This window comes from Centruroides sculpturatus, unplaced genomic scaffold, assembly GCF_000671375.1.
Source record: "Centruroides sculpturatus isolate CEXI.00-Female unplaced genomic scaffold, Cexi_2.0 scaffold297, whole genome shotgun sequence".
Lineage (NCBI taxonomy): Eukaryota > Metazoa > Arthropoda > Arachnida > Scorpiones > Buthidae > Centruroides > Centruroides sculpturatus.
Genome location: NW_019384464.1, coordinates 177,928 through 200,380, shown reverse-complemented (window position 1 = coordinate 200,380; position 22,453 = coordinate 177,928). Strand labels below are relative to the sequence as shown.

Sequence of the window (22,453 nt, the reverse complement as noted above, 5' to 3'; positions counted from 1 at the left end):
AGTAAAAAATGACTACATGAGTATGAGTAATCAGCATAAATTTATGTTGTATTTATATTGTATATTTAAGGCAGAGAATTATGAATCCTCTTCTCTGAGGCTTACAACATTGCATTTAATCTCAAAATTTGATTGATTGGTTTTGATGAAAATTTGCCATTTTCCATTAATTGCAATGAAGAATCCAAAAATGTAATCAGTAAATGTAAAAATAGGAATCCATGTCATCGTTTTCAATATACAGTGGACTAGCAGAGTCAAAGTGATAATGTCTGTGCTCTTTGACATACCTAATGGAATTTAGGAGAGAAAAATAAAAAAAACATTGATTGTGCATAATGGAAAATAGGCACAAAAACAAACAAAACACAAGAATAAAGCAATTGGTGGTGATTGCTTTGTTCTTGGATTGCATTTCTGTGTTGAGAATTGCATCTCCCATGGCCGGCAACTACAAGGATCACCTCTTCCTGTGGCTGTCAGGTTGAAGCAGGGTTGTGGAAAGGCAGGGGCAAGAGGGTACTTGCCTAGGATGCCAAGATAACGGAATGCCAAAATTCCAAAATTCTTACATGGGTGGATTAATCCTTTGAATTCCAACTCTAGCTTTATTTAATATTCCTTTCAGCGTTGCAAGATTTGGCTACTTTGCACCAAATTTGGCTACCCTTTTTTTAGTTTGGTGTAAAAAATATCATTTGGCGCATTGGCTACATTTTGGGCTACATATTATTTATAAATATATTAGTTGAATAAAAATGCACGTTAAAATGGTGTTTTGTTGTTTTTTTTATTAATTAAAAACCCAAATAAAACAAATATTTGTGTTTTTCAAATAAATTTTTGTTTGTTTCCTTTATAATAAATAAATTTATCTATTTCTAAGTAGAAACTAAAAGTGTCTGTGAAGTAATTTTTTAAAATATCCTTTTTTGTGATGAAGTTTTAATACTTATTACTATAATCTAGACATGTAAATACTTAAATATACTTGTATATTTAAGGATTGGGCCACAATATACTTGTGGCCCAGAACTCCATGATTTCTTCCAATGTGGCCCGGAGAAACAAAAAGGTTGGATGCCTCTGTTCGAAATTGTTAAGTATTAAAAATCTAAGTTGAGGATGGTCAGATTTTGATTGAAAACATTTCTTTTAGTTAATAAATAAAAGATGACTGTAAAATTAATAATAATTTATTCATAAATTATTGTATTCTTACAATTTTACATGTGCTAATTTATAGTTATGAATTTATAATATAATTTTTTAATAAGTTATAAAATTTTCAGAAACCAAGACAAGAGTTTTATCAAAACTGTCTTTAGATTTTGCTAATTTTTGCCTTTAATTTGACTCAAGGAATTTTAAACAAAGTTTTTCACAATTCTAGAAAGTAAATTTAAAAATGGTTATTGTGAATAAATAAAATAAAAAGCAAACCTTCTAATATTACCATAATGTGCTGAAAGTTGCTAAGCATTATAAAGCATATATGTATATGTTACTGTGAAAGACCGAAATTAGAGAATGTCGATATTCTCCGGTGAATGTCGACACACACAAAATACGTCGGTGAAAGACCGAATATTTGGTTATATTATTATACATTTGAACAATCGCCGGTGTGTATCGACAAGCACAGATAAGCTTTGGTGGAGGTCGAAACGACACCTGAGAAGCCAATGTCGACAGAGAGGTGACAGTCTATCGCCAAATCATTTCTGGGTAGCCGGAGGTAGGACAAGATCGTACCTTTTTTCCTGGCAACGGTTTGGTGGAAACCGCCCACTTTGTCACTGGATGGCATTTTTGTTCTTTTGAACGGTTTATCAGGTTCTTTTGACCCCTCTCATCCTCCGCAGGATGAGAGGGGTTGTCGGTAAGGCGTCGGCGATATCAGAATAAAAGACACCATTAACAGGTCAATTTGTAATCACGTAATAACGTAATCAGTTCGTAATTTGTAAAGAAAAGTTACTTTCCATAGATGAGATTTCTTCTCAAGAAGTATTGCTGAGAGAAGCAGCTGCAGCTAATTCGAAAAGTGGAGGGCAAGGCTATAGACATGCTGTCATTGCAAAAAGAAGTGCTTCACGAATAAATGCAGTTGTAAAAGCAAGGGACTCTTGTGCAATTCAAAGTGCCATAACAGTTTACGCTGTTGCAATAAATAAGACTGTATAACGTTAATCACATAATTTATGTGTAAGTTTATTATTGTATTATTTTCTTTAATGATTTAGAATGTACTGTTCGTTTTAGGTTCAACAGTTTATTTACATGCGCTGTTACTTAAGCTTTCTCCTATTTTGACATATTAAAAAGTTGCATTTTTGTCTTAACGTAATAAAAATATTTTTATTCAACATTCACCATCAGTGCATACTGAATGTCGACATTTGCCGGTGTAAGTGAGAAATAATGATATTTAGCAAATATTTCGTACTTACGTGAAACGACTGTGTGAATGCTGACATTCACCGGAGAATGTTGACATTCGCCAGATATCGGTCATTCGCAGTAACATATACAGTGGAACCCCGGTTAACGAACTTAATCCGTTCTGCAACTCCATTCGTTAACTGAATTGTTCATTAACTGAAGCGATTTTTTTCCATAGAAATTAATGCAAATGCAATTAATCCGTTCTAGTCTCCGAAATTTTTGTGATATTATTTGTAATATACAGTAATTTTCTTTGATGAAAATGTAGGAAAACGTAGTATCTATCATTACAGCAACAAACATGTAAACTTTGTTTAATAAAATAGCACTGTACATACCTTCGTTTGTTGTAGTTGATGGCAGAAAAGTGGAGATATACGAACCTTAATGCTTAGAGGGGGAATCCCCTCCAAAAAAATAACAGGTAGCAATTCATCGGAAGATTCTTCGAGTCGAAGTCTCTTTCAGTAAAAAAAAAAACCCCACCAGTGGCTAAGTGGTCTTCGTACCTTGAACACGGGTTCGTGGGTTTGCACCTCGCTCAGACGGGCTGGCCATGTGGAGTTTTCTGGGCTTTCTCCACGTCTGTAATGCCTAAATAGGGGCCAGTTTCCCTTAAAAACACCTCCCAGAAGGCATTTCCCCTAGGCAGATTGCCCAAGTGTTGCGTTGCCATAACTTAAAAAAACAAACGAACTCTTTCCATAAGGAACAAGAAATTGATCTAAAGTTGATTGTCTTACTCTTTTAATCAAAATCTTTCTCAAATGCGATAGCGCATTGTCGTTTATATTGCATTGTTGTTTTCTATTGCCACTCTGACTTTTTTCTTTCTTGGATGCCATATTGATTAAATATATAAATCACAAAACTGAAAAAAGAAGTATAGCACAAACACTCGGAAAAGCAATGCTTAACTCACACATGCCTAACACCAACTAAAATTTGACACAAAATACCATTACGTTCGTTATCCGAGACAAAATTTTTGCAAAATAAAAGTTCGTTAACCAGGACGTTTGTTAACCGGGGTTCCACTGTATATGGGATGCTTTTAAAAGAGATATGAACATAGCACTTATATTGTAAAATGTGAATGGTTACAGACTAATAAAATAAATCACATTGAATACAGCAATAATGTAGTATGCAAACTTGCAATTATGTGTTGCAAATAGTTATTTTATACAGATAGATATGCTAAAATATTACTATGTTAAAGATTGATAACTGAAAAATAATTAAGTGCAGATTGTTTAGGATTATAACTGTTAATTTAATTAAATTAAGGAAAAATTAAAGTGCCACATTAAAAATAGTTTACACATATAAAGCAATCTGATATATTTTAAACTGCTGAGAGATATTTGATTCTTTCTTTTTATTTTATCAATTATTGGGCTGCATTTTTTTAAATTGCAGACCTATAGATTTCCATTATCACCTGTCAGTGCATCTGGCCATCTATCTTTCCTTAAATTTGAGAATAAAGTTAAATAGATGAAAATCAAGACCAGATATGGAAAGTTTAGGGACCAGAGGCCCCAATTAATTGTATACAAATTTCTAGTTTAGACAAAGTCATGATTTTTTAAAATTAAAATATGATTAAAAATTGCAACCTGGCATTGCAACACTGTTACAGTAAGTAATTGCTCATTTGTGTTAAATTTTAAATGAATTCTAATCTGAAGAGTTTTTATTAGCACGCTCCACTATAGTGGTGAAGTGCTAATAAAAACTATGCTAGAACTTTTGTCCGTCTGTCAGATGTCCACGCGCATGCACAATGACTTCATTTTAGTTATCTAAGGGTTATGTTCCATTCAATCCATTTATTGTGCATGTCTACACACATGTGCAACAACTACTTGATTCCAAGAATTTATAAAATTTATTTTAAACATTAATATTTGATTTGCTTTTGTGGATCATGCTGTCATATCAGCTTGACCAAGCTTATTTTAACAGTACATACATTGTAATCTGAAAAAACTTTGTTCAAATAGAAGATTGGTTAAATTTTATAACCTTTTTATATGAACTGATCATTTAATTTTAAGAAGTATCAGTTAATGATTGTTCAAAACTGCAATTTATAATGTTTTTATGTTAAGTTAAAAAAAATTTTAAGCATCAGATATATTTTATGTTGAAATTACTAGATTTCAAGTTACCAGTAAATATGAAAGTTAATATTTATTTGTAAAGAAGTGATTAAAATTAATTTATTTTAGTTTGTTGAAACTTTAAACATAGAGTAAACATATTTCTTAATCTAAGTCAAGTTAGCAATCCATATATAATATGTATTTTATATATATAAAATACTTAGTTTAAAGTCATCATAAATGTTTTTCCATCATGGGAAAAAAATACAAAATAGTGAACTGGAAATTGATGAATCATCACAAAATATTTGAACAAGTGGACAAAAGAAGTAGATAAGTCTGCCTAGTTACATTATAACAATAATAACTAGACACTCACAATTGCCGTAAATAATCTGGTTATATTTTTGGAAATAATAATTATGAATTATAAATAAATTTGGCACTAGAGACAGATGCCATCTCGTATTAAAATTAATAATTATAATATTTAATTAATTAATTTAGAATAAACTGGAAGAAAAGAATCGGCCTGAAATGGGACTCGAACCTGCAACTCCTGCTTACTGTGCCATTATTTACAGCAATTGTGGGTGTCTATTTGCTACACATTGGATTTCGGTTGATGTTTATATTTGTATAACAATAATAAATTTTAAAATACTAGAATGTGTAAATGACTACTTTTCTTTATGGTGCTGCCATTTTATAAAATATGGACATTGTTATTTACCCAGAAAAAATCAAAATATGCTCTTTTCTAATTTACACAATACAGTATGAATATATTCTGAAAAAATGGTATTATGTATTAAAATAATATAAATGGTGATAATTTATTCTACATAGAATTAGTAAACACGGTTGTAAACAAGTATATTCGTAGAATAAAATTATTAAATCAAATATCAATATTAATATTTTTTTTAATAAAATCAAAATGTGAATGCAAATGTATTGAAATCTCTCATTTTAAAAATATAAATTTTCTGAATCAATAATAAAAATATGATACTGTATTTTACTTTCATATTGAAAAATATAGTAAATTTTTCAAAATTAATTCAAAATAAAAATGCTGATTTGTTGCCATTGATATTTGTAGCCAATGTAGATCCAAATTAGAACAAATGTTTTGTGGACAATATTGTAACATTAATAAAATATATTAAATGATTTTTGTTTTAAAAAACTGCTATTAACAAAATACGATATTTATGTGTTTATAAGCTGCATGTGTGTATAAGACGCACCCTGTTTATGAAACAATATATTTGGAAAAAGTTAAATCTTAGAATTTCATCAAGGGACAAGAGTGAGACACGGGTATACAGAAATATGGCAGCACTAAAAATTTCAAATGAATGAAGTGATTGTTAATTGCAAGTTCTGCATTTTGCACAAGAAAATGGAAATCAAGCAGCAAGAAGAAAGTTTGATGTAAATGAAAAAAACGTGGCAATGGATTCAAACATAGGATGCCCTTGAGAAAACATCACAAAATCGGCAATTGCTTTGCAGAAAAACAGCAAAATATCCCGATCTGGAAACTGTTGAGATATATCCATGAAATTTGGGAAAATGGATTTTCTGTATCTGTTAAAATGATTCAGTTTGAAGCCCAAAGGATAGCTCAAAATATGAAAATTTCCAAAAGTGGATTTAAGGGGAGTTATGACTGTGCAAGATGTTTATAGCACAATATGATCTTTTGATTCAGCAGTGAACTTCAATGGTGCAGCGGCTTCCTGATATCTATAAAGAGAAACTGTTTGCATTTCAGAAACATGTCCTCAGCTTAAGAAAGACACACAACTATAACTTAAGGCAATAGACAATTCTGATGAAACTCCTGTCTTCTTTTATTGCCAAGTAACACTATAGTCAATCAAGCAGGTGAAAAAAACAGTTCTGGTGCAAACAAAGGGAGCAGGAAAGCAGCATTGTACTGTAATGCTATGCATCACTACTGACAGACTTATCTCTCTACTTGATGTGGATGAAAGAAACATTACCACTTGGAATATTGGTACGAGTTCAAGATCAACACTGGATGATAAAAGAACTCTACATGGATTGGTTGAAGTCAGTATGTTTTTGGTGTCCAGGTGCACTATTATGTTGGCAGTTCATGTTGGAAGTACATGTTGACAGCTTCCAAAGTCATCTGACCGAAAGTGTAAAAAAGATGAGGGAAGAGAAAAGTGACATAGTTGTGATACCAGGAGGGATCAGCGGAATGCTGCAACCACTTGATGTATCCATCAATCATCCTTTTAAAGCTCATCTGAGACATTTGTACCATGATTGGAGGTGCACTGCAATGGAGATGACGCCAACTGGGAGGCTAAGAAAACTGTCCATGCCTCAGATGTGCAAATGGATTGTGGCTTTACAAAAACTAATATTAGAAGAAATGATGTCCAAAAGTTTCAAAATCACATCCATTTCCAAGATGATACAGTGTATCTCGCATCATCTGAGAATGAAGACAAGTGATACTGGTAGTAACAGTGAAGTTTCAAGTGAAGAATATAAACAATAGCTGTCAGTTTCAAATGAAGACATTGATACAATCTCTCTACACACCGGTGTTTAAATAAAATAAAATAAAATACTCCTCAAACCTTTAACCGGAGTGCTTCTATTTTTAGAATTGCGAACATTTTGGTCGCTCCTCCTCCTGGGCTCTTCGCAATTCTAAAAACAGAAACACTCTGGTTAAAGGTTTGAGGAGTATTTTATTTTATTTTATGAAGACATTGATTTTAATTTTTATAGTCCTCTTAGTTGGGGCCTCAGACAGCTCCCTTCTTTTCTTCTTTTTTGCTTTTTTTCCCCCCCTTTTTCTTCTTGCCTCTGGCAACCTAAATCCTCCGAAGAATCTTGCTACAAGTCCTAAGGTATATAAAGACAATGATAATGAATTGCTTTAAAATTTTAAATTGTTTTAAAATTATTCATTATCTCAAATATAGACTATGACAAGAAGTTTAGGGTAGTTTGTGGTCTATACAAGCATAAATATGATAGTAGAAGATTGTAATACTTCTGAATCAACAACATTGAATTGAAAATACTATCAGAATATTGTTATTTCAAACAAATGTGTTTTATATGTATTGAACTTTACTGAAATTTTCAAATATAGTGGTGCTTCATACTTTAAATTTTGTTCATTCCAGGAGACTGTTTAAACTCTAAATTGTAATTAATTTTTCCCATTAGAAATGATAGAAGATGAAGTAATCTGTTCCTAAACCATATCTATTTTGATTAACAGCAAATACACATAATTTAAGATAAAAATAACATAAATGCTTTAAATAATAAATTAAAACATGAAAACAATAAATAAAATACATAAATATAAATAATATATAATAAAATGAAAATTGCATTTATTGTACCTTAGTGACAAGTGATATCCCATTTCTTAAGGTCACTATGCAGCTTGCTTGGCTTTCTTACAAATAAACTTCTTCGGGATGACATCACCTCAATTGCTTCTCATTTATCTGCACTACGAGGCATTTTCTATCTCCTCAATAACATGTGATCTCCTAGAAGTTAACATTATCACATTTTTAGCTATATTTGCTGCTTTTATTGCTTCCTTATTCTTAAAAAATGTGCACACCATCAACTTTGACATCTTAAACATGGCTGCCACGTATGTACTGGTTTCATGCTTTACAGTAAGTTCTTTTTCCAGTTCAGTTGTCAATATTACATCCTTCTTAGGCTTCATTACTTCCACATTCTTCTTGGTAGGATTATTGTTAATAGGTAATGGTTATGTATACTATATAACAACACACCAAAAATAAAGTGAGAAAAGCACTGAAAACATGTAATGGAAGAGTTATTTTCTCAGTGAGAATGAGAGACAACTTGGATGCAAAATAGAAGGCATTTATGCAGTGAGTACATTTTTTACTGCCTTTGCAATTCAGATGTAGAAGCAGCATTTGAACTCTGGTCAAATTTATTGTTCAAACTCTGGAACATTTGAAGTTAGTCAAAGTATAAGGTACCACTGTATTTATAGTATCATCATTTAGAAATTTTCCATAAACTAAAAATGAATTTAATTTCTTTCATTGAATATTTTTTAGGTTTTATCTTACATATATTTGTTTTTAGTTGCTGATAAATGTTTTTGAGTGGATTAATACTGTAATGTATGCCATCATATAGATAAATGAATTCTGATACTAACTGCAACATCAAAGCAGTCAGCATGCTCAGAAATACTGCTACTATAGAGGTGTTCAGCAGAAAAATACTCAACTGTTCTGACACTTGAATCTGCTGAATGCAACCATTAAGAAAAAAGAGATGATGGTTAGAAATGCTGTAGCAAAATTTATTCATATGAAAATGTGTTTTTATTTATCACCATATGCTTTTTTTAATATATTTATCTTTTGTAGATTTTTGACAGTTTTGTTGAACAATACCATAAATATGGAGTTATTATATTGCAATTCAATACATATTGTTTGTTGTTTTTAAAATTTAATTTGTAAGTTAAGACTATATTTAATAGATTGATGATTATATATTTAGTTTAACAAACATTATATACATATTTTATAGTGTTAGAAAATAATGGCTCAAACTGATGCAACATATTCTACAGCAACTGCTGGGAGCCATGCACAAACTGAAGCTCATCAGATGTTGGAAACATTTTGGCAGAGAGCAATGGATGAAATTCGCAATATGGGACCTGTAAGATTTTCTTTTATGATCATATACTGGTAGCAGACCTTTATCTATTATGAAATTTCTTTTTGATTTACTAAATTATAATAGTTAATATATTTTAGAATTTTGAGAATTAGATTTTTGGATTACTTAAGAATTATAATAAGTATGGAAACCAAAAAATAACATATTTAAATGTTGTCAATAGAATATTTGAGTTTATACTAGTAATACCAAGTAATCATAAGTTGTCTTATTCAGAGGAGTCTGTAGCCCCAATCAATAAGCTGATTGATGTCAAAATTTGTATACATGCTATTCAAAGAATGCAGAAAAAGATTTTGCAAAGAAAACTTAGTTCCAAAATAGTCTGCTACAAGGTAAATGGTGCTGCAAAAAAAAAACAACAGAAACACAATGAAAAAGTATTTATTTGTTGGTATGGGAACATACCAGTTTGTGCTGTACAAATTGCTTAGTGATGCAGGGAATACTGTCCAATGTGTTTCCCATTGTTTAGCTATAAAATTTGAAAATGATTCATAGTGTGTTCAATAGCTGATGATATTTCACATATGCAACATAGTACTGTCCTTTAAGTCAGTCAATATTGCAACATTACCATGATAAACCATATCATTTAAATGACCCATAGCCAGAAATCATATGGATTCAGACCCAGAATGTGGTGGCCAGGCAGTCAGAAATCAATGATTAATCACCTAGTCATCAGTGAAATGTTGGCATAAGTCTTAGTTGCATTCCATGTGGCTATGCATATCACATTTCTTTGCTTGCAGTGTCCTTTATCCTGTAATGGACAGTTTTGTAACTAAAATTTTTCTTTGCAAAGTCCTTTTTCAAATTTTTTGAATAAGGATGCACACAAATTTTGGTATCAATTGACTTATTAGTTGGAGTTACAGAGTCCTCTGAATAGGACAACTTTAGTTATGATCACCATATATGTTATGATTTATTCATAACATTGTTTGCAATGCAAAATCTTAGATTTAATATTTTACAGGTACTGGTGGTCTTTTGTTTAATATTTATAGATATCTGTTCATAAGCATTCATTAATATTTTGATGGCGGCATTATATCAAATTTTGACTGTAGCTGTAATTTTTCTATTTTTATAATTGAAAAAAAGCATTATGAAAAAAATTTGGTTTAATAGTAGCTAGTTTTGATAAATTTATTTATATATATCTATTGTTTAAACATTTCAGAATGATTTCAAAAATCAAGAGCTCCCTCTTGCAAGAATTAAGAAAATTATGAAATTAGATGATGAAGTAAAGGTAATTTTATTATTTGACAATTTAAGTATGCTAACTGCTTTTCATTACTGTAGTGATTTAACTATGGAAGTAGGCCAATATAGCTAATTTATCTGTACAGGAAAATATTTTTAAAGATACATGTAAAAAAATTGTTTTTTGTTGTCATTCTCAAAAAGGAAGAAATATTAAAACAATGTTTTTAAAAATCATAAATGATTGAAAATACACAACTATATTTAAGCTTGTATATATTTTTTAAACTATAACTAATATAAATTTCAAATATTTGGTTTTCTTTCTGAAAAAGTTTAATAAAAGAGTATAACAATGGGTACATATACTATATATCATTTAAAATTATTCCAATTTTTTAAATAAATAAAATAACATATAAATAAAATACAGTGAAACCTTCTTATTGTAATTGCAGATATTGTTATCAGTTGTCATCAATATATCACAAAATATATAAATTAAATAACATTACAAAACTTTTTGGTTTTTATAATTATTGTTACAAATGATAAATTTGTTTTCATTTAAACAATTGATAACATCCAATTGATAAAATAGATGATGATGGTTATAAGCCATGTTCTTTCAATAACAATGTTAGTAGAACAGTCAGATCCAATTTAAATTAAATCATCCAGTCATTAAGATTCTTAATATTGAATGCTTTTAGAAAGCTTAAAATTATTTGATAAAACGTCACTTAAATTATGTAGTTAATGTATTTGCAGGATATTTTTAAAATATTTTTCAGATTAAAGTGAAATTACTTCTTAACAATTTTTATGTTGAATTTTCAAATATATAATTAAATATAATACATGGATTTCTTTTAAAATAAAATATTCTAGTATTTAAATTGTCATGTTTAGGATATGTAATAGAGAACATTTTGATTTTTCATTATTAATTTTGTGACAAAGTATTATTGCTTCCATTGACTTTAATTCATTATTAATATAAGTATATTAATTATTCCATCTCAGTTGTTATTATAAAACATTTATATAAAATATAATTTTTTCAAATTGCAGAAATTTACAATAAATCAAGAATCACATTGCAAGTTAATTATTATATATAATTATATTTTCATTGATCTTCAGGTGAAAAAAAAATATGATATAAAATGATAAAACTTTGAATCTCATTTATTAAAGTTTGTTTCAAATTTTAGCAATTTTTTTCAACTAACTATTAAATATAAAAATGTCTTACAGTTTTTATTATTGTATTTAATTTTTTAATATTTAGAAATAGACTAATTATTCTATTGGGTTGTTCGAAAAGTAATTTCGTTTTTTTTACCACTAGACGGATTAGTCTTATTTTTCCCGCCATTTTCATTCTAAACCGTATTATCATTATATATTTTGACAGCTAGCATTTTAAGGCTTATTTGTAAAAAATTTTGTTTGATTTTGTGCAATTGTTTATTTTTTGTGTCTCATCAAATATGGAAGATCGAAAGCAGCATTTTTGACATATTTTGCTTTTTTATTACCAAAAAAATAAAAATGCCATTCAAGCAAGAAAAAACACATGTGATATGTATGGTGGAGATGTGCTGACAGAACAACAGTGCCAAAACTGGTTTATAAAATTTTGTTCTTGCAATTTCAGTATTGAAGATGCACCACGTTACAGATGGCCAATTGAAGCCAATGAAAACAAAATAAAAGTACTGATTGAAGCAAACTGTCAAATAACAACACGTGAAATCACTAAGAGATTAAATTTGTCAAATTGAACTGTTTGAGTACTTGAAACAAATTGGTTTCATTTCAAAGCTCGATATATGAGTTCCACATGTTCTTAAGGAGAGATGCTATCTTTGGTGGGATTTTAAGGAAATTTTTTTTTTGGAGCTTTTACCAGACAATTTAACAATTTATTCAAAAGTGTATTGCCATCGAGTAAACAAATTGAGTAATATCATTAAACAGAAAAGGCGGCCAGAATTGATCAACAAAATGGGTGTAGTGTCACGATAATGTCAAATTTCACACAAGTTTGGTAACTTGTCAAAAACTGTTATAACTTAGATGGGATGTGCCATCGCACCAACCATACTCGCCAGATCGAGCACACTCAGATTATTACTTGTTCCGGTCTATATAATTTTTTTTAACTGTAAGACATTTACTTGAAATGACAATGTCAAAAATCACTTGGATCAGTTTTTGTAAGCAACGATCAAAACTTTTATGAATGTGAAATCATGCTACTACCAGAAATGATGATGACAAATATTTGATCAAAATGGTCGATAAATAATTCTACAAAATATTTATTTATTATAAAAATGTTTTTTTCCACGGAAAAAAAACAAAATTACTTTCCGAACAACCCAATACAATTTAGAAATGGACAGTGCTTTATTTAGAAATATAATGTAAATAATATAGATAATAAATTAGTGTGTTGTCTAAATGGGTTGTCTAAAGCAACAAATTGTGCCAGGACACGGAAGTTGGAAATTGCCTATCAACTTTTCAAAGACATTTACAACAAAAAATCAATCTCCATTAATGCAAAAATTAGACATTATAACGCAGTGATAAAACCGCAAGCACTTTATGCAGCAGAAGGTATTGCTACTCTTAAAATGGGAGAAATAGAAAATATGGAGAAAAAAGAGAGGAAGATCCTTCGAAAAATTCTGGGGCCAAAAATAGATGAACATGGTAACTACGTGCTAAGGAGCAATAAAGAGCTTTATCAAAAAATCCCAAGACTCTCGGATACAATTCGGAGAAGGCGAGTAAGCTTCTTTGGGCATATAAAGAGAATGGGGGAAAATAGGCTAACGAAACAAATTTTTATGTATTTCAACAACCTAAAGAATAAGAATCAATGGATCAATGATACTCAAAAAGACATGGCAGAAATGGACATATTGGAAGAAGATATCCAGAACAGGGAAAGGTTTAGAAACAAAATAAAGAACTTCAAGGGTTTTCAGGAAAAGGAAAATAACAGACGTGGAAAACTCTTCACTCAGGAGCAAAGACAACAGCAAAGCGAGAGATTGAAGAGGTATTGGAAAGAAAGGAAGAAGAACAAAGGGAAGGGAAGAGGGAAAAGCAAGTCATAATTAGTTGTTTGTACGTGGTACAAAGATGGCCGGAATCGACACAAGAAGAAGAAGATTAGTGTGTAAAAGTAGATACGTAAAATTTTAAATATAAAATAATCAATGTTTCTAAAACAAAGTTGATATTTTAAAAATCAGTGAATGCAATTACTAAATTAGTTGATTTCACTTTTTTTATATTTTAAAAATTAAATTATATTTAATTTTTAAATAAACAAATTTCTAATTGAAGTTCATAATAGTTTTAATCTTGCACTAAATACTGTATACAGTACTGTAATTTAAATCTGAATTTCTTGCACATTGTTACTGCATTTGTAGGCTAGCTGTTTGCTGGTTAATGAAGACTGTTATCTCCATCATTATTTAAAGTATAATTCTATACTATACCTTTTAGCATAATGGAAAAAGCAAATAAGAAATGCAAACTTCAAATTTTAGAATGTTATTAAAAGGTACCAAAATGAGTCAATGCAATTGATTTAGTAATGCTTATGAAAAAATTGCACCTGTTCATGGACTATTAATGCATCATAAAGCAGAAGAATTAGCTAAAAATATGGAAAGATTTTAGTGCAGCTAATGATTAGTTCAACTGATAGATAAAATAAAGAGAACATTGCATATACACACATGATTATGAGTATTGTTTTGATCCTGTATCAGCTGGATTGTGGATAAAAAATATGTAAATACATTGTATAAATAATGTAATGTAATGAGTTTTATTGTGCTGTGTCTGTAGAATATAATTTGTAGATTGTATGATAAATGAATAATCCTTTATTAATATTTGGTAAGAGTTGATTTACAAAGAAAATATCTGTTAGATATTATAGTAGATATTATGAATTTTAATTCTTTATTTACAAAGTTTATGTGATTAATGAATTGAATTAAACATTATTGGATTAATGTCAGAATATATGATTCACTTTTATAATGAAAAATATCATATCAAGTGATACTGGTAGTAACAGTGAAGTTTCAAGTGAAGAATATAAACAATAGCTGTCAGTTTCAAATGAAGACATTGATACAATCTCTCTACACACCGGTGTTTAAATAAAATAAAATAAAATACTCCTCAAACCTTTAACCGGAGTGCTTCTATTTTTAGAATTGCGAACATTTTGGTCGCTCCTCCTCCTGGGCTCTTCGCAATTCTAAAAACAGAAACACTCTGGTTAAAGGTTTGAGGAGTATTTTATTTTATTTTATGAAGACATTGATTTTAATTTTTATAGTCCTCTTAGTTGGGGCCTCAGACAGCTCCCTTCTTTTCTTCTTTTTTGCTTTTTTTCCCCCCCTTTTTCTTCTTGCCTCTGGCAACCTAAATCCTCCGAAGAATCTTGCTACAAGTCCTAAGGTATATAAAGACAATGATAATGAATTGCTTTAAAATTTTAAATTGTTTTAAAATTATTCATTATCTCAAATATAGACTATGACAAGAAGTTTAGGGTAGTTTGTGGCCTATACAAGCATAAATATGATAGTAGAAGATTGTAATACTTCTGAATCAACAACATTGAATTGAAAATACTATCAGAATATTGTTATTTCAAACAAATGTGTTTTATATGTATTGAACTTTACTGAAATTTTCAAATATAGTGGTGCTTCATACTTTAAATTTTGTTCATTCCAGGAGACTGTTTAAACTCTAAATTGTAATTAATTTTTCCCATTAGAAATGATAGAAGATGAAGTAATCTGTTCCTAAACCATATCTATTTTGATTAACAGCAAATACACATAATTTAAGATAAAAATAACATAAATGCTTTAAATAATAAATTAAAACATGAAAACAATAAATAAAATACATAAGTACTGTAATACTGTAAATAAAATGAANTCAAAAAAGAAAAATTAAACTTTTGTAATTTGTATAGTTATAAATATTTGGATTCTTTTTTTTATGTATTTAATTACTAGAGTTGCCTTTTATATTAAAACTGAGTTATCTAAACTTGAATAAATGTAAATGTAATGATAAACACATCTTGCTTACTTTTCCAACAGACAGCTATATGCATTACAAATATTTTTGGTTTTGTAAAATGTTTGTAATGTAGACAACTATCTGCTGGAAAAGTAAGCAAGATGTGTTTGTCATTATACTTTTATGGTAAATTTCTATAGTACAGTGATACATCAGTTTTCGTTGATAATCTCTCCGAAAACGATCAGCAAAATCTGAAACGATGAAAACCAAGGCAATTATTTTCATATGAATCAATGTAAATCCAATTAATTCATTCTAGACACTTCAAAATACATATCAAAAACACATTTATAGAGAATAAATATAGTGTTTAATACTAAACACAATAAGAAATTAATATAAAATGAATATAAAATACTAATGTAAAGAATAAATGAACATTTAACATGGCATTTGAAGGCCTGATGGCTCTGGAAACTTTCTTTTGTTTCATGATGGAGCTAAAAGGAAAGGAAAGCAATGAAATTGTTTGGCTTTTTTTTTTTAACTTTCTCCACCGTGTGGGTACTAAGAGGGCCTCTTTTAGCAAGCCCATTATGGGTTTGGCCAGGACCACAATGGGGCAGCCAGGTGATGACGGATGGGCCCAACATATCCAGATAGATCACTCCATGAAAAATTCCTAGGGATTTTCTCTCCTTCTGCATTCGATCCTGGATCCCCAGAGCGGTAGGCTGCCACTTTGACAGCTCAGCCATCCTGCTATCATAGAGGAATTGTTTGGCTAGACACATGGAATAATGTTCACACAATGAGAAACAAGGCCAAACTGAGCAGGTAAATGCATGGGTTACCCTTTGTTTTGACAGAATTAGCAACGAGGTCACATGGGCATGCCAACAAAATACAAGACAACTGACAAAAACTGAGGTATTATTGTACTTCAATCTAAACTGTATTGTGATTTGTTATGATAATGTACACTGGTGTCTAAAATCAAGGCAATAAATTGAAACTGCTACCAGTAAAATTTCTGAAAAAGTCAATCATATTTTGATAAAATGACAATGCATCATCATTTAGATGACATTGAAATGGAGACTTGAGGCAGGCCAGTTTCAAGTGGAGGTGGCTGAAAGCTGTAGATGTTCAGAAAAAAAAAATGTTTCAGATTAAAGAAAAATAAAAATGATTAAAAATTTTAACAAAATGACTAAAATTTTGTGAAATGATTTCAATAATTAAATTATCTAACTGATGATGCCATTTAATTGTGAGGATGCTGCCACATTCTATATTTTAAAATTAATTATGATTAGAAGTTTTGATCTAAATTCATATTTTATAACAAGACTACAAATCTGAGAGTATTAAAATTCTTTATTGTGTGACATTAATACTTTATCAGTATAATAATAATTTCATGAAATGATATCTTATTGTTTATGAATTGCTAAAAATTCAGCATTAATATATTCCTTGCATATCTCACATCATCAAATATGACAATATTTGATGATGTGAGATATGCAAGGAATATATTAAAAGCCCTTTTCAGCTATGTAATGCTGATTAGCTTTTATTTTTTTCTACAAATTCTTAATGTTATAAAAATCAGAAAGTTGGATGAAATACATTACATGAAAGGGACTATATAAATAACAAAGAGTGAATTATTGATTTAAGTTAGAAAATGAAAGATATTAGTAAAAATTACTGAATTTCCCTGAGAATTATTTTAGCATTAACTGTTATGGAATCATATTAAAAAAAGCTTGGTGTGAATTTTAATGAACATATGCAATAGAGAAAACATCTGTATAAAAGTTTGTGTGTTTAAATAATCAAAATGTCTACTCATCTACAGATGGAAGAAATCTAAAAATTTGTAAATTTTGGAAAGGAGGTTTAACTCTCAAATGATAGTGAAAAGTACACTTAAAAGTAATTTAAGTGTACTTTTAATGAGACAAATCATGTGATCTGTGTTATTCTTAAGATAATATTTAGTCTGATGTTTGAAAGAGATTCTACTTGGAAACTGCCTATTTTTTATATTTTTTAATCTTTCAAAGAGGAAAAACTGCTCTTTATTAAGATTTCAATAGATAAAACACTCATTTTGTGTTATTTTGATGCTTACACAATGAGCAATTATTTATTGTGATGACATTGAAATGCCAGGCTGCAATTTCTAATCATATTTTTAAACCACTTAATTTATAAACCACTTAATTAGAGTGTCATCAATATTGGCTTTTTCACATAACTTAATTTTTTTCACTTGTCCCTTGCCATCTTGAAAACTTTTCAAAATTTTCTCTCTGTTTTTTATTATTGTGTGCACTGTAGAATTTGCTAAACCAAAGTCTCTGCATACATCTGCCTTTTTTTTCCACTTTCAACTGCTTTAATTATTTCTACTTTGCAGTCTAACATTAACGCTTTCCTTTTTAAGCTAGCCATTGTACTTGATTTGATGCTAAACTACAACACGAGTATAAGAGCTGTGCAGACTAACCCACTATCACGTCGTTTAAAGGGTGGTGAATCTCACCCCACTAAAGTCAGGTGGTGACAGTACCACCCACAGTTGTTCTGGTAAGTGGACTCTGACCCTAGGACTGAACACGTAGTATTTTCTTTGTTAAATAAAATTTGTAATCTAATTTTGTAAATTTGAGAATGCTTCAAATATGACATTAAAACAGGGTTTTATGTTGTTACAAGTGGGTTTTTTAACATTATCTAGTATAGTAAAATTGTAGGACCGATAAAAATTTGATGTTATATTAGGGTTGTCGTTACATCCAATGACATTATAATCGGGTTAAACTGTATTTCATGATATGCAATTTTTGGTATTAATAATTGTTTGATTTTAGTAGTTTCATGAATATATTTAGTAGCTATACATTACATTTTAGATATAGATATATTTTTATACCTAATTCATAATTTTATTTTTATAAATTTGTAAATAAACATTTTTTTAACAGAGAAATGATATTGCAATGGCCATCACTAAATATGATCAATTTGATTTTTTAATTGACATTGTACCAAGAGATGAGTTAAAACCTACTAAACGCCAAGATGAAAATATTCGTACAACAACAATGCATCCGGATCAAGTACAGTATTATTTTCAGTTAGCCCAACAGCATCAAGCAGCTCTTCAACAACAAACAACTAATGTAACCAGTGGAAGTAATCAACAAGCACAGAATCAGTTACAAACAACTCCTCAGGTAAAGTAAAAGTAGAATATCACAATATATAAAAATATTTATATTTTTATATAAGTGGTTTAGAATCATTAATTTGCATGCATGATATGCTTGTTTCAGTTTAAAATGCATTATTAAGAGTTAAAATTTTAAATTGTTTTTTTTTGTCTGAATAACATTTTATACGTTAAATCCTGACGAAGGCTATGAAAGGGGTGAAAATGTTTGTTTGAATAATGTACAGTGTTGTTGAAAAAGTATTTAAAGTGTTGTTCAATCTAAATTAGTTTCAGGTTTGATAGAAGTGTTGTTTTATTTTTTATTTGCTAATCATTAAGACATTAGAATTTTCTCACAAAAGAAGCCTGAGATAGGAAAATTAATAAATCATAAAATTTGTGTACAATTTTCAAAAGGATAAATGATAAAGTTTGAAAATATTAATATAATAGAAATCATTAGTTACCTATATATGATTAATATTAAAAATTTTTACTAATTGTTATGATTTAAATGTTTTAATAAAATATTTCCTGATATTAATTTTGAAAAACTTGTTGATAAATTACATTAGAATGCATTAGATATTTTTTAAAGTGAAAAAAATTGCTTATATCAAGCTTCTGTTTTGACAGAATTACTAGTTTTATCAGATACAAGCAAAAGATTTGATTTGAAGTAATATATTTTACATTTTTATAAGGAATTAGAATATTTTGAATAATTTAAACATTAATTTGTACTTTTTTTACCTGATAAAATATGAAAATATAGATAAAAATTTCATAGACTTACCCAAGTAGTCAGATTAGTAAAATAATTTAATTTGAAAGTTATTAGGAAACAAGAATCATATTGAATTATTTTATAAGAAATATTATTCATAATTAAATATCGTCTAGAACAGTGATTCTCAACCACTGTGCCACTGCATTTTAGTGTGCCGTGGCACAGTGGTTGAAGTGTGCCGCCACTGCAAATATCCATACATAAGCAATGTCAGACAAGTAGTACAATCAGTTCTATCTTCCTAGGGTGCATTTGGAAATTGTAACTGGTGTTACTGGTAACTGCTGGTAGTTACCAAGATGTTTAGAAAATGTGACCTAAATAACCAACTGCATTTAAAAATCACTGTTATGATGTCACCAGTTGTCCTGTGGTACAGTACTTACTGAAGTAACCGTGTGTGCTGCCAAATTTTTAAATTATTAAAAGTGTACCATGACGATAAAAATGTTGAGAATCACTGGTCTAGAACATCATTTTACGATCTAAACTATACTACTTACCAAATAAAATACTTTAAATTTTCTACTGTGGGCTATTAAAATAATTGGCATTATTTATATGCAGGCACTTGTTTATATTCAAACATAATTTGTTCTTGAAACATTTGTGTCTTGAATATTCATAAGTAGATAGTTAGTTTTTCCATAAAATTCAATGTTATAAACAATAAATTGATTCCAGCTCCCATTCAAAAACATTAAATTAATTTACATAAGTTATTCAGAAATATCCAGTATTTTGTGATATTAATAAAATGAGTCTTGTAACAATAGTTTAGGTTGATAAAATTTAAAACTTATGTTTTTATTTTTATAAAACTAAATTATTATTTGATATATAATTCTTGTTAATGTCACAGATACAAATTGTGCAAAGTGGAACTGGCATCCAAGCAGTAGCTACAACTCCTATGACAGTTCAAACAGCTTCGCCTACATTTTCTGGCCCATCAATTGTACAAGTACAAACGGTAAATGGAAATTAGCTGTAACTTAAATTAAAATGAATATAAAATGTGTTTTATTAAATGTTATNTTTGACAGCTAGCATTTTAAGGCTTATTTGTAAAAAATTTTGTTTGATTTTGTGCAATTGTTTATTTTTTGTGTCTCATCAAATATGGAAGATCGAAAGCAGCATTTTTGACATATTTTGCTTTTTTATTACCAAAAAAATAAAAATGCCATTCAAGCAAGAAAAAACACATGTGATATGTATGGTGGAGATGTGCTGACAGAACAACAGTGCCAAAACTGGTTTATAAAATTTTGTTCTTGCAATTTCAGTATTGAAGATGCACCACGTTACAGATGGCCAATTGAAGCCAATGAAAACAAAATAAAAGTACTGATTGAAGCAAACTGTCAAATAACAACACGTGAAATCACTAAGAGATTAAATTTGTCAAATTGAACTGTTTGAGTACTTGAAACAAATTGGTTTCATTTCAAAGCTCGATATATGAGTTCCACATGTTCTTAAGGAGAGATGCTATCTTTGGTGGGATTTTAAGGAAATTTTTTTTTTGGAGCTTTTACCAGACAATTTAACAATTTATTCAAAAGTGTATTGCCATCGAGTAAACAAATTGAGTAATATCATTAAACAGAAAAGGCGGCCAGAATTGATCAACAAAATGGGTGTAGTGTCACGATAATGTCAAATTTCACACAAGTTTGGTAACTTGTCAAAAACTGTTATAACTTAGATGGGATGTGCCATCGCACCAACCATACTCGCCAGATCGAGCACACTCAGATTATTACTTGTTCCGGTCTATATAATTTTTTTTAACTGTAAGACATTTACTTGAAATGACAATGTCAAAAATCACTTGGATCAGTTTTTGTAAGCAACGATCAAAACTTTTATGAATGTGAAATCATGCTACTACCAGAAATGATGATGACAAATATTTGATCAAAATGGTCGATAAATAATTCTACAAAATATTTATTTATTATAAAAATGTTTTTTTCCACGGAAAAAAAACGAAATTACTTTCCGAACAACCCAATACAATTTAGAAATGGACAGTGCTTTATTTAGAAATATAATGTAAATAATATAGATAATAAATTAGTGTGTTGTCTAAATGGGTTGTCTAAAGCAACAAATTGTGCCAGGACACGGAAGTTGGAAATTGCCTATCAACTTTTCAAAGACATTTACAACAAAAAATCAATCTCCATTAATGCAAAAATTAGACATTATAATGCAGTGATAAAACCACAAGCACTTTATGCAGCAGAAGGTATTGCTACTCTTAAAATGGGAGAAATAGAAAATATGGAGAAAAAAGAGAGGAAGATCCTTCGGAAAATTCTGGGGCCAAAAATAGATGAACATGGTAACTACGTGCTAAGGAGCAATAAAGAGCTTTATCAAAAAATCCCAAGACTCTCGGATACAATTCGGAGAAGGCGAGTAAGCTTCTTTGGGCATATAAAGAGAATGGGGGAAAATAGGCTAACGAAACAAATTTTTATGTATTTCAACAACCTAAAGAATAAGAATCAATGGATCAATGACACTCAAAAAGACATGGCAGAAATGGGCATATTGGAAGAAGATATCCAGAACAGGGAAAGGTTTAGAAACAAAATAAAGAACTTCAAGGGTTTTCAGGAAAAGGAAAATAACAGACGTGGAAGACTCTTCACTCAGGAGCAAAGACAACAGCAGAGCGAGAGAATGAAGAGGTATTGGAAAGAAAGGAAGAAGAACAAAGGGAAGGGAAGAGGGAAAAGCAAGTCATAATTAGTTGTTTGTACGTGGTCCAAAGATGGCCGGAATCGACACAAGAAGAAG

General features: G+C 29.6%; 1 protein-coding gene across 1 annotated transcript in view; it reads left to right on the top strand.

The window, feature by feature from the left end:
- LOC111620987 overlaps positions 1-22,453 on the top strand; it is a 35,375-nt gene that overhangs the window by 971 nt on the left and 11,951 nt on the right. Inside the window, exons 2-9 of the mRNA XM_023363015.1 lie at positions 9,162-9,296; positions 10,507-10,651; positions 12,993-13,658; positions 15,364-15,380; positions 18,620-18,871; positions 20,502-20,626; positions 20,690-20,698; positions 21,850-22,344. Of these exons, the coding sequence (XP_023218783.1) occupies positions 9,174-9,296; positions 10,507-10,651; positions 12,993-13,658; positions 15,364-15,380; positions 18,620-18,871; positions 20,502-20,626; positions 20,690-20,698; positions 21,850-22,344 (1,832 nt within the window). The 5' untranslated portion in view covers positions 9,162-9,173. The remainder of the gene's footprint in view (positions 1-9,161; positions 9,297-10,506; positions 10,652-12,992; positions 13,659-15,363; positions 15,381-18,619; positions 18,872-20,501; positions 20,627-20,689; positions 20,699-21,849; positions 22,345-22,453) is intronic.